A 12,243-nucleotide genomic window follows, 5' to 3' on the forward strand; every position below is an offset into this window, starting at 1 on the left:
ATGTGCTCATTCTTAATGCAATTACCTCAGGATTCAGTAATCTAAATTTTGCAATTAACAATACTTTGTCACGAAAAGACGTTTCTCTCCATACTGAATTAGGTCCTTGCTATTTACACACAAATGTACACATTCAAATGTCCACTCTGGGTGGACAAGATCAGTAGCAGTCAGTGAATCCTTTAACTGGAAGTGAGGGATTTCCAGGGACATATCAAAAATGCTGGTCAAGAAACCAAAGTAGGTTAAGAGTTTCAATGTGTCTGTACACATCGGTGTGGTTTAGGATGAAAGACATGAACAAAATCTAGTTTCACACCCTACGGAGCAACATAGAGTCTCTTATTTCCCGGTCTGGTCTGCCCCGGCTGTTTGTTTTCTAGGTACAATATGCAAAAGGCAATTTGCTGAAGTCTGCCCTTTTCACTCCCTCAACCCCACCCCCGAAACCCCCCCCCCCCCCCCGCATCTTACAAAATGCATCTGTCCATATCTTCAAGATCAAGCACACATCAGTTTTTAAACATTTTACATATCATATGTCTAATGTCCTGCAAAACGTAGGTACGACTATGTCTCAATTACCCAAGTACTTTTCTAATAAGTTCGTTTTTGCTTGACTTTAATTAAGGGTTTCTTTAATTTTCACATAACACTTTCGGAAAAGGAAAACGTCTTTTAAAAGGTAAAGGAAGACCCATTCTCATTGTTGGAACCATCCATGGATTTTCGAGTTGAAATGTACACTTCGGTAGATCTGGAGGAGCGCCTGTAGATGTATTTCTTACCCAGGCACCACAGGTCTGACAGAATCTTACGGAAATGGTTCCTGAACTTGACCCCTACGAAGGCGTAGAGCACAGGATTGAGGCAGCAGTGGAAGTACGCCAGGGTCTCCGTAATCATCAGAACCTCATTGACAGTCTTCTCAACCTCGCATTCCCTCTCTTTGAACAGATTCACAGTGTGGTACAGAAGCGTGACGTTGTAGGGCAAGTGGCAGGCGATGAAGACCACGACCACCGCCATAACCACCCGCACGGCCTTGTGCTTCTGGAAATTCTTCGCTCTTATGAGGGTGTAGATTATGCTGGAATAACAAAAACCCATAATGAGCAAGGGAAGGAAGAAGCCAATGGCCACCTGGATGCTGGGCACCAGAACTTTCATCTTCTGGGCTGTTTCATTTTCTTCAAACCTCAAGTAACAGACGGAAACGGTCTGATTAGAGTTCAAGTCTATGTTATCATACTTCTCATTGTAGATTATCGTTGGGATGGACACAGCTATGGCAAACAGCCAGACGCCAGAGCAGATGATTCGACTGTAGATGAGGGTCCGGGATCGAATGCCGTAAGAGCGTCTGGCTTGGACGATGGCTATGTAGCGGTCGCTGCTGATGCAGGCCAGCAGCATCATGCCACTGTAAAGGTTGATGCTATACATCCCACGTAAAATCTTGCATGCCCAGCTGCCCATGGTCCAGTTGTATGTCTCATTGTAAATGATCAGGGGGAGAGAGATGACGAAGAGCACGTCTGCGATGGCCACGTTCAGGAGGTACACGTCCGTCATGGACTTCGCCCTCTTGTAAAAGGCGTAGGTGACGATGACCATAAGGTTACCCAGCAGGCCCAATATGCAGATGAAAGAATGTACATAAATTTGTACAGTCGCCTCCGAACCCATGTCAATGTCACAAAGGCACTCAATTGTGTCATTGCAGTAGTCCAAGTAATCGTATTCCATTTTCCAAGATGAATGTTCTGTAGTAAAACAGAAGGGCAAAGAATGTGAGGGCATTTTTTTTTCTGATGCGCTCAGTCACACAGACCACAGCCAAGCAAGAAGTCACAAGACTCGCCAGTCCGTCTTGGCACATCAACCATGAGCTGGGAAGATAATTCACGATGCTGGTGACAAAATCGAAATCATTCCTTCATACTTAATGTATATTCCCCTCCGGCATTTGGGCACTTGATCGTGTAAAACTCGGAATTTCAGCTGACAAATGATGTCGTGTCAGACCATGCGCTGAGGTCAGAAGACACATGTATGGTTGCCATTTAAATATAACAACTACATATAACTTTCATATATATATATATATATATATATATATATATATATATATATATATATATATATATATATATATATATATATATATATGTGCAATATAAACACTGAAATATATTCTGCTCTTTGCAGACCATAAATATATAAACAGCAGAGTTGTTTTCATTGTGTCCTATTACACCATTTGTGGTGTTTCTTCTACATCGCCCACCTCCTCCCTTTACTCTGAGCAGAGCAGAGGGGCTGAAGCATTAACATACACAGGAGAACAGACCTGCCTCCATCTCTGTTTATCCAGTCTACCTTCTTCAGACTGAAGATAAAGTATCTCTTCAGAGTTAGGGGGTTGTGGTTGTGGTGGGAATGGTGTGTGTGGGGGGGGGCTTGGGTAGCTAAGCAACAGTACTACCTGAACAGCACAGGAAAGAAGAAAACTGCTGAAGGTCTCTATTCTAAGACATATCTATTGTATTGTATTGTATTGTATTGTATTGTATTCTTTTCTGCCCCCCACAAAACCCTCGCTTTGCTTTCCAAGGTAGCACGGCTGGGCCTTTGTATTCGTAGATTCAAGATTTCTTTATTGTCATTGCACAGAGGGTAAGAAAATTGCGTAGCAGTCCTTACAGTGCCTTTACACATAACAAATGTGTTCTAACAATTTGATAATGCAATTTCTATGCTTTTATTAAATGTGTTAGTACGATCTTGTGCAGTATAACAACTGTTGGAGTAACGAGGTTTTGACACCAACCGTAGGTAGGGCAATCATGTGCTATTTGACCAGGAGTTTAGATAAACCAGTTAAGAGGCTTTGTCTAGTGACCTGCAACTGCTGACCATTTATTATTTTGTTTCTGACAGTAATTGTGAGCAGACTATCGGTTGCCAGCTAGCCTTTGTGCAGTTTGTCATTTTTTACCTTTTACATTTGTTTAACAGATGCTTTTGTCCAGTGACATTTCCATAGTCTTTTTGAAGGCTTAATTAGTAATGTTCAGACAGCTGTTTTTAATTGAGTTTGAAATCTGAAATTAAGCTTAGCGGTGCCCTTTGTAAGAATTTGTGATAACAGGGCTTCTGTATAAAAACATATTATATATAACATCCTAATTGCACAACTGCACACGTTTTTTAAGCTTTGGTAACACCCTATTTCACAAATACCTTCAGGAATCTGTCATAAATTGATCTCAACTGAAGGTTTAGTTTCCGTTTTTAATGAATAGTATAGGCATTATTTAGCCAGTCATCAAGATTTTTTTTCTTTTTCCTCAATTCCTGTTTCTGCTCTCCCCCTTGCCGGTGTCCCTACCAGCTGCAAACATGCTCATAATTCTGTCGATCCCAGAACAAAGGATTTCTTTTTCATCTTGACAGGGAAGCAAGGTGGCTGCCATGCAGTGCACAGTCACGGTTAGTGAACATAAACACTGCTTAATCGCTTACATCTCCCCGCAGGAAATTCGGCAGGTAGCTGAATATTTATTACATATAGGAACTTCATTCTAGTGCTGGCATGAATTCCAGTATTAGAAGTACATTTGAAGTACGTTTTAAGTATCGATACATTCATGTTGTCAAAGATGACTGCATGATAATCATTATTATTTGGTGTTGTGTTGTTGCTGGGCATGCTGGAATGTGCTAAAACTTGTTCGCTAAGAAAAAACTGTTTTTATTCAGTCTTCTGAGTCTCTTTTGCAGAACATTAAGTGTTTGTACGCAGTTTCTGTTTTGGGTGATCAGCACACAGTATATATCATATATATATGTATATTATCGCCCTATTTGCCTTTGCACTAATTGTACAGTCATGGCGTTATGCATATATTGATCTTGTCTGTGGTAAGTGACAATATAAATTTCAATTATCTTTTCATTTAACATGATGCATATCTGTTGTTACAACAAAGCACTTATTTGTACAAAATAACTGACATGTTTCTTTGCAATGAAAAGCAAGGATTATTCGCATAAAAATGAAATATAGGCCTGCCTGTCCCTCTCTATATCCTGTATATAATCTGGAAACATTCCTGTCCTTCTCTATATGCCATAAACGAATTGACCTTAATTAAGAACATAGTTGAACCTTTTATTTTTTTAGCAGATGATTAAGAATCACCCAAAAAACATGTATGGAAAAACCTCACTGCCGACATTAAAAGTTCACATTGCTATTCTCTGATAAAGATCGGAGAGTTTTATGTTAAAATCTGATATTTGGGAACACTTGCTAATTGTTTCTGTAGGTGCGTGAAGAACTTACACAGTGTTTCCCGCTGCAGTCAAGTTCGAGTGAATCTGCTGTTTTGGTCCAGGATCCCGTGGATGTGAGCACTCTGAAAAAGAGATTCTGACAGCTTGTCTCCAAAGGGATGAGGAAGCCAAGTGGGACGGGGTGACTTCTGCTGTGTTGTGTGAGCGAGCGCGTGCGCGCACGTGTGTGTGTGTGTGCGTGCCTACGGGAGGCTCCAGGCTTGTTGGTACTGTGTGATACCCCTGTGAGACAATACTGACTTATCTGATCGTGGCTATGTTCCTGTCTCAGAGTCTGCCCGTAAAGCATGAACTGCACGTGATTTGCATATTTTTAGGTAAACCACAAGCTCATGATGACGAATAAGCTAACCTGAGGTGTCTAAAGGTTTGGGATTGTAGATTCATTGCATTTTCTCGATCTTTAGCATCATGGCCCTCGTATGTCAATATCACAGAGCTTTTAATGAGTATTATTTTGCAAAGGCAAAACTGCTGTTCTTAAATAGTTGAAGCTTGGAGCGACGTCTGCCCACAGATGCACTCTGTTCATTGTGCAACAAGTGGTTTTGGTGGATCTGACCCATCATCATGTACTGAAGGGTTTGAAGATGTCCCACTTTTCACTGTGGTAGTCACTTTTCGTTTGATTGAGTGATGTTATCAGCACTGCAAAATCCAGTTTGTTTTTGCAGCAGTCTCATGTGACATTTCAGCGTTTCTGAATATTCATTTTTCAGGTGTAGTTCCCACACATGCAGTTCCTGCCTATATTTCCCATATCTAAAATTTTGCTGGAGTTGTTATTAATTTATTTTAAAGAAACAAATGAAATGTGCTGTATGCACAAATTCTGTGGCTGTTCAAGCGCTGCTCTGGTTTACTTGAAATAGCCCGAGAAACATATTTTTATGGAAGCCTCCGTTACTCACAGTTTTCTCTACTTTGTCTCTCTCACATTCCCATTCGGAGAAAGTGTGAAGGTGGGTAGAGTATGTGATCAGTGTACTGACCCATTGACCCGCCTCAGCTCTGACTCACGAATGACTCAGGGGGGGATTAACACCGCTCACTACGTGACATTCGCTGGTGTGCACAAACTTTCCGTGAGATGGGCTTTCCTTTTCACCTCCTAATCCACTTTCGCATTTTAAACTTTTCAGCAGACCCTAAGAATGCCTACATTTGCAGCAGTAGACCGGGGGTACTTAAATGGCAGACTTCAGTCTGAGTCTTGTCCAAAACTCAATGCAACTCATACCATGCAATCATTTTCCCCTCCCGCCCCCCACCATGGATGTGGGCTTTGTCTAGCTGATAAAATTTGGACCTTGGTGAAAAATACAGTATCCCTGCAGTAGACTAAATATTGTTTTAATATCTTTCTGATCCATCTACTCCACCATTCTACTCTACCTCCCACTTATTGCAAACAAGTTACGGTAAATTGGAGGTTCTTACAACACTGGTTTTGTTGTACGTGAGCACACGCTTGAGATCAGTCATGAATCTGGCCTTTATCTGAGATGCAATCAACATCACGGTGAGAAGAATCGTGTTAAATTACATTCTTGTTTTGACAAATAGGCTTTTGGCGTTTTAAGTCATTTAAGGTTAGACACAATGACTAAACATAAGAAGTAGCTTAAAGTCTTAACTTATCTTATCTTACCGTCCCAGACCTGCAGCTCTCAACCTGTTTATGCACAAAGTATGAATATCAGCATGAATGGTTAAGCAACAAATGAGCGTTTTAGCATGGAGCCGACATTCATTGGAAATACATGTAGGGCAATCTTTTTTTTTTTTTTTAAATCAGAACATCAGATTTTGAAGGCATGTAAAATTAGAGAATGTTTTCTTTTTTAGTGAATGTCTGATGCCAGAAGAAGACTTTGTTTGCTGTGGTAAAATCCTCTGTGGACACAAAAGATAACATGGAAGATCAGGACTTCAAAAGTGCACAGCAATGGTTCTAAGCCTAGCTGTACAAATCCAAACCAGGATTTTGTTTCAACCAACCAGTTAAGTATAAAGAGTCACAGAGGACTCAACGGGTTGGTTGAAACAAAATCCTGGTTTGGATTTGTGCTTCCTGGACCTGAAATCTCTGCTACTCTGCCATTATTTTTCAGTTTTGATTTTCCTTTTTTGCAGCATCTGGAATGCACAAAACAAGAATCTTATTGTGTGCCGCACATGTGACAATAAATTGCATGAATCTTGAAAGTACTATAGAAGTGAGGAAGGTTGGAGTGGGGGGGTCAGCATTCCTGGGGCAGCTAGGGCTAAAGGCCTTGCTCAAGGAGCCAACAGCAGCATGATTACCCTGCTAGTCGCAGGGTTCGAATGCTGGGTCATCGAGACATGGACACTGGCTAATCTCCTGAACTACACGCAGCGCCACAAGGCTGGACGCTCATCGGCACTAATGTCACCATTTCCAACAGCTCCAACCAACGTGGTTTTTGGGCCCTGCTTCAGAGAGCATACTCCCTATACAAAGCACGGCTCCATTTACATTCTCCTTTAAGGGGATGCTGACCAGAGTATGTTCTCTGTCATTTATAAGATCTGCCCCCCTCAAGCTTTCCTTCGCATACGTCTTCGCTACCGATCTTTTTTTGGTAACTTTTTTTTTTTTTTTTAAATCAGAAGGGAAAAAATGTTTTCATGCCACAGGTCACGTAACGGAGGTACACAGCAGATTCTGAGGTTTGCAGTGCGCTGACATTGGCAACTCGGATGGAAATGACAGCATCGCTTTCTCTGAAAGGCCCTGTGTCGCTCGTGACGTTAACAATGTGGCTACAAGTGTGAAAAGAATACAATCTAGCGCGCACACACACACACGGAGAACCCCCCACAACTTGGCATCAAATAGCATACCTGATGGATTTCACAATCTTTGTTTTTTTTCCTCCCATAAAGAGAAGACTAGTAGTGATTGCTGGACAGAACATTTTATATGATCATATTAAGTTTAAAACACAGACGGATCAGTCGTTAAATGATCCTGAAATAACTGAGAGCCGAACCTACGCAGTCTGACTGCTCTGGTGTTTCCTGGAACGCAGGTGTTGCAGTGAGGAGGGTCAGATAAGTAAGACCAGTCCGCCGATCCGACAGGTTCGCAAGCGAACAGTAACGCCGGGAAGCAAAACTGTAATTGAGTCATCTTGCAGGTTAGGATGAACTTCCTCAAAGAGAACAAACAGTGTTTAATAAACACTGTACTGCACACAATACGGTGCAGCTCATGGGTTTCAGCACATCTAACATAGGAGTTGCACATGTTAAATATCAATTTAAATATATCTCCTTTGTGACTGAATGCAGGAGTGAGGCTTCACTGCGGCCCTCCAAGGGAGTCTATGATACTTTGTCCTGTATGGGAAAAGGACACAAGTCCATGTGAGCACCTGGAGGGGGGTAACTGGTGCACCAGTTGCTCCTACCACCTCTCCCTGCAGTTACACCCATGTGTATACACAACGATAACTACAATTTTCATACATTTTCCTTTTGATTCATTGTATTGCCTGAAAGTAGGTATTTTTATATCAGTCAAATTCAGATAAGTTTTATATAGCACCTTTCCAAATCTGGTTGTCCCAAAGCAGGTAAGAAATCCAGACTCTGTTTTGTCACTCAGTACTTCTTTAATTTACTATGGTGTCTAACATAGGAACTGGTTTATTCTCAAAAACAGGAAAACATGGCTCGAGGTCGCTATCTGTCTCCTGTCCGTCTGGTCAAACTCACGTGGACAATGTGAGCAAAGCAGAACCCTCCCCCATAATGCTGACCGTGGGCACGTCTGCTTGATGGCTGGGTGCCGGGAAAGGAGAACGGGGCAGCCGCAGAACATACCCCGAGGGCGGGGAACCGGGAATGTCGTTCCACACTTGGGAACGAAAGTAAAAGGTGGAAAAAAAGATTGAGTCCAAGAATGAGCTTCCACTGGCGACATTCCGTAGCCACAGTCGCGATACTGTATGATAATAAGCCACACTAGTGGGTTATTAATATGAAATCCCTTAAGCTCCGTGGCAGTCTGGAGGAGGAACGGACATTTAAATACCGACTGGACTAAGCTCACACACGAAGACCGCAGCCCTTCCTCATTTGTTCGACAAAAATCAGCCCCCTCCCCCCCCCGCCCCGCCACACTTCTCTTTCAGTGAACAAGTTTATCTCTGGTCATAAGGGAGGAAGAGACTAACAGAACATTTAATATTGGTGTGGACAGCAGCATGGCCGTCTCTGTGTGGCTTCTAGACTGTTCTTGTCACGCTGACTGTGTGCTGCACTGCCCCCGCTACTCAATCGGTTGTCTGCAAACAATCAGAGTAGTAATGATTTTTAAATAATCAGTAAAACGTCCATACATGCAAATTACACAACTTAAGTCCAATATACAATAACTCAAAAAAGTATATATTACATTATATATACATCATATACATATATACATATTTTCATTGCTGCCAACTTACAGATAATAAACAGTAACAGCGAAACACTATCAGTAACAAAACAGAGAGCTGCACTGTACTGATAAGATGTGCTAGACAAAAAAATACTGCTAAAAATATCTTGACAGTTCACAGGCTGCCCTGTAATCTTATCAGCCCATTCATGACAACATCTTCGGGTTTAATGTTGTGGTTTCCTTCTGTTGTAGTGGTAATTTTTCAATATTTAATACAAATGTTTAATATGGGCATCTTACTATATTCTTGTTGACATATTTCAATTTATTCAAAGCAGGAGCTCTGTGAGGGAAATATTTATGTTATCATGCATCAAAACTGGCTGTTGTAACAAAGTCTTGAGTATTTATTTGTACGTCAAAATAAATTTCTTAGCCGTACACCTGTTACACAGTTGATCCGATTCCCCCCCCCCGTTCCATTAAAACTTGGTTTATAAGTAAATGCGTATTAATGGCAGGTGGAGAAATCGACTCCCCCCCTCCCCTGCCACAGCCATCGTCCTTGGGCTGTCGCTCAGTGTGGGTAGATGAAGATTTCTTTACTCTTCACGCAATTTTTAGATTGAATGAAGATATCTACCCACCATCCAGCTCTAGCGCAACATTTGTAAAGCACCGAACCAAAACAACTTTATAATGGCAAATATCAACGAAAAAAAAGGTACTTGCAACCAGCCAGCTAAGTTATTTATGTATTTTAGTAATAAGCTAAACCATCTCCAACCAAGAATATGCAATACAAAGAAATATTACAAATAATAATAATAATATCTTAAATAACAGGGATTTTGAAGCAAGTGCCCCAGATAGAAACACATAAATGAAGTGTACATCATCATTCAAACAACAAAACCAAAGATGTAGGACTGTTCGAAATTAATGGACGGCCATCAAAATCGTATTTGTACAGTCATTATTTTTATCTTGTTAACTTTGATTGCTTTAATACTCCAATGGCCGAACAGCGTGAACAAAGATTATTAAAGTAATTAAATTTCTATATTGAATACAGACGTTGTAATGTCTGCTCTTTTCTTGAGCATGATGAGAACCTGTTGCTGGAGCAGAACCAGCAACCCTGTGGAAGTTACACCACAAAGCTACTCGCTGAGCCACCAAGCCACTAATTTCCCATCTTTGTCTCGCCATAGCGACAGGTTTGTGTAAGATAACGACATAAGTTGTGAAAGCAACGACTTTGGATAACTAACAAAAAACAAAACCAGCCTTCAAAACAAAAAATAACATCTCCCCGTACAGGAACATGTACTGGTAGGTGGAAAAGAGGGGATTTTCCTTCATGTGTATTTGAAATGGACATAATTTCCCTATACCACACATGTTTTCTAGGTTTAACCAGTCAATCTGCCATAACCCAGACATTATTATATAGTAAGAGCCACTGTAGAAAACACGTTAACTTCATTTGTATGCCTTCCAAGATAAACCATCACTCAGAGCTGGAATTTTCCAGAAGGAATTAAAGTTCACGGCTATGGATCATTTGAACTGGCCGACTTACTGATAACCTAGACTAATTCTGTCTTATAGACATTTCATACACTAGGCACTTTCCCACCGCAGGAACCAGGAACTGTTGTGTTCCATGGATTTCCATGGATGGAAATCGATGTAAGTCCTGAGAAGTTGTTCTTGATCCTTGATTTAGGCCTCACATTAGTCCCTGCTGTGGAATAGGTACTTTTCGTTCAACCGTGAACTACTGGGTGCGTCTTATAGCAATAAACTTAGCTGATTGGTTGACCAAAAGCACCGGCACTAACTTTGAAATTATGCAGAAGTGCTGGGATTAGGTAGAAGGCGAAGACTGAGCGGGTGGAATTATTTTTGTGTCTCAGATATATTAAATGCATTAATGAATAAATTTTTTTTGCCTGCATTCCCACATTTCTGGACGAAAACTTGATTGATAACCAATATCCATCCATCCATTTTCCAAATCGCTTATCCTACTGGGTTGCGGGAGGTCCGGATCCTATCCCGGAAGCAGCACGAGGCAGGGAACAACCCAGGATGGGGTCCAGCCCATCGCAGGGCACAGTCACACTCACTCCTATGGACAATTTTGCAACTCCAATTAGCCTCAGCATGTTTCTGGACTGTGAGGGGAAACCGGAGAACCCGGAGAAAACCCCACGATGACATGGGGAGAACATACAAACTCCACACACATGTGACCCAGGCGGAGACTCGAACCCGGGTCCCAGAGGTATGAGGCAACAGTGCTAACCACTGCACCACCATGCCACCCTCATAACCAATATCCTTTTATTATCTAGTATTGCTGGTGTTGACTGTGAAACTTTCCAGCCCTTATTATTGAAATAACATTAAATTGTTTTTAATTCTGTGGAAAACTAAAGATTGATCTGCTGGACAGATTTAATAATGAATTATAACATCACAGGCCGTATAAATATACTGTAAATAAGGTCCTGTGTCTTGGGTGATCGGATCATAAGTAGACAGCCAAGACAGATCGTTGTTTACACCCAGGTTTCCAAGGTGTCCAGCTGACCACTTGTGTTCCGATTCCATTACTGGTCCATGCACATTTATTGTATCATCCTTGTCAGGGACACATCCAAGACACATTAGCATTTACACTACAAAAGAACACGTGGTCAAATGCATCACAAACCACCATGGAAAGTGGTTTGAGTGATCGGATCACAATGCGACCTGATCTCATCACCCAGGACACGTTTTAAAACAGGGCCTAAAATGCTATGTCCTATTTTGAACCAATGTGAGATGAGATTTTCCTGCATTTATAAGACGGGGCAATCAATCCCTCCAATAACTAACAAAACAACTTGTTCATCTTCCGTTGTTTTGTGGTGGCAGTTTAGCTTTGTGTAAAATTATTTGTGAAGTTTAACCTACGGGCTTTTTGCATCTCCTGTGCTTATTCAGCATATAGGTCACAGTTCCTGCTGTGTTGTGGGAAACCAACATGCGAAACTGGCCAGGAACTACGAAAGTTTCCAGTCGACACAGTCCAGGAACTTGGACCCCAGAACTAGGTTCCTGAACTTAAGTGTGGAAGCGCCTATTGACTAAACACACTAAAAACCAAAAACAAGCCAACTCAAGTATGAAGCTTCCCAGTTTCAAGATTATACACCTTCAAATACTTCAGTAATTTATAGAAGCTAGATGTTTATATTGGCAGTGCTGTATGACACAGTTCATATGAAAGTACACGTGACTGCAGAGTTACAGTAAAAGGCTATCCTTGGGGGATTCGAAGAAGCCAGAGCGGAAAGAGAAAGCTTACTGGCAACTGGAGTTCCTCCTCTGAAGCTTTGCATTCGTGACTTTATTTAAATAAGCAAATATAAGCAAATCCACAATCACTACATAAAAACAAAAACTAAGCA

General features: G+C 41.3%; 1 protein-coding gene across 1 annotated transcript; it reads right to left on the reverse strand.

Moving 5' to 3' along the window:
* Positions 1–469: 469 nt before the first annotated feature.
* Positions 470–4,869, reverse strand: ccr6b (chemokine (C-C motif) receptor 6b). The gene is made up of 2 exons (XM_048975169.1): positions 4,352–4,869; positions 470–1,766 (listed from the first exon to the last, which is right to left on the reverse strand). Exon 2 carries the CDS (start codon positions 1,747–1,749, stop codon positions 679–681), a length of 1,071 nt encoding a protein of 356 aa, XP_048831126.1. The 5' UTR covers positions 1,750–1,766; positions 4,352–4,869; the 3' UTR covers positions 470–678.
* Positions 4,870–12,243: the final 7,374 nt, after the last annotated feature.

The sequence above is a fragment of the Brienomyrus brachyistius genome, chromosome 14 (genome assembly GCF_023856365.1).
Source record: "Brienomyrus brachyistius isolate T26 chromosome 14, BBRACH_0.4, whole genome shotgun sequence".
NCBI classification, from domain to species: domain Eukaryota; kingdom Metazoa; phylum Chordata; class Actinopteri; order Osteoglossiformes; family Mormyridae; genus Brienomyrus; species Brienomyrus brachyistius.

Excerpts from the sequence above, each read along its gene's own strand:
- ccr6b (XM_048975169.1), bottom strand. The coding sequence starts at position 1,749 with ATGGAATACGATTACTTGGACTACTGCAATGACACAATTGAGTGCCTT.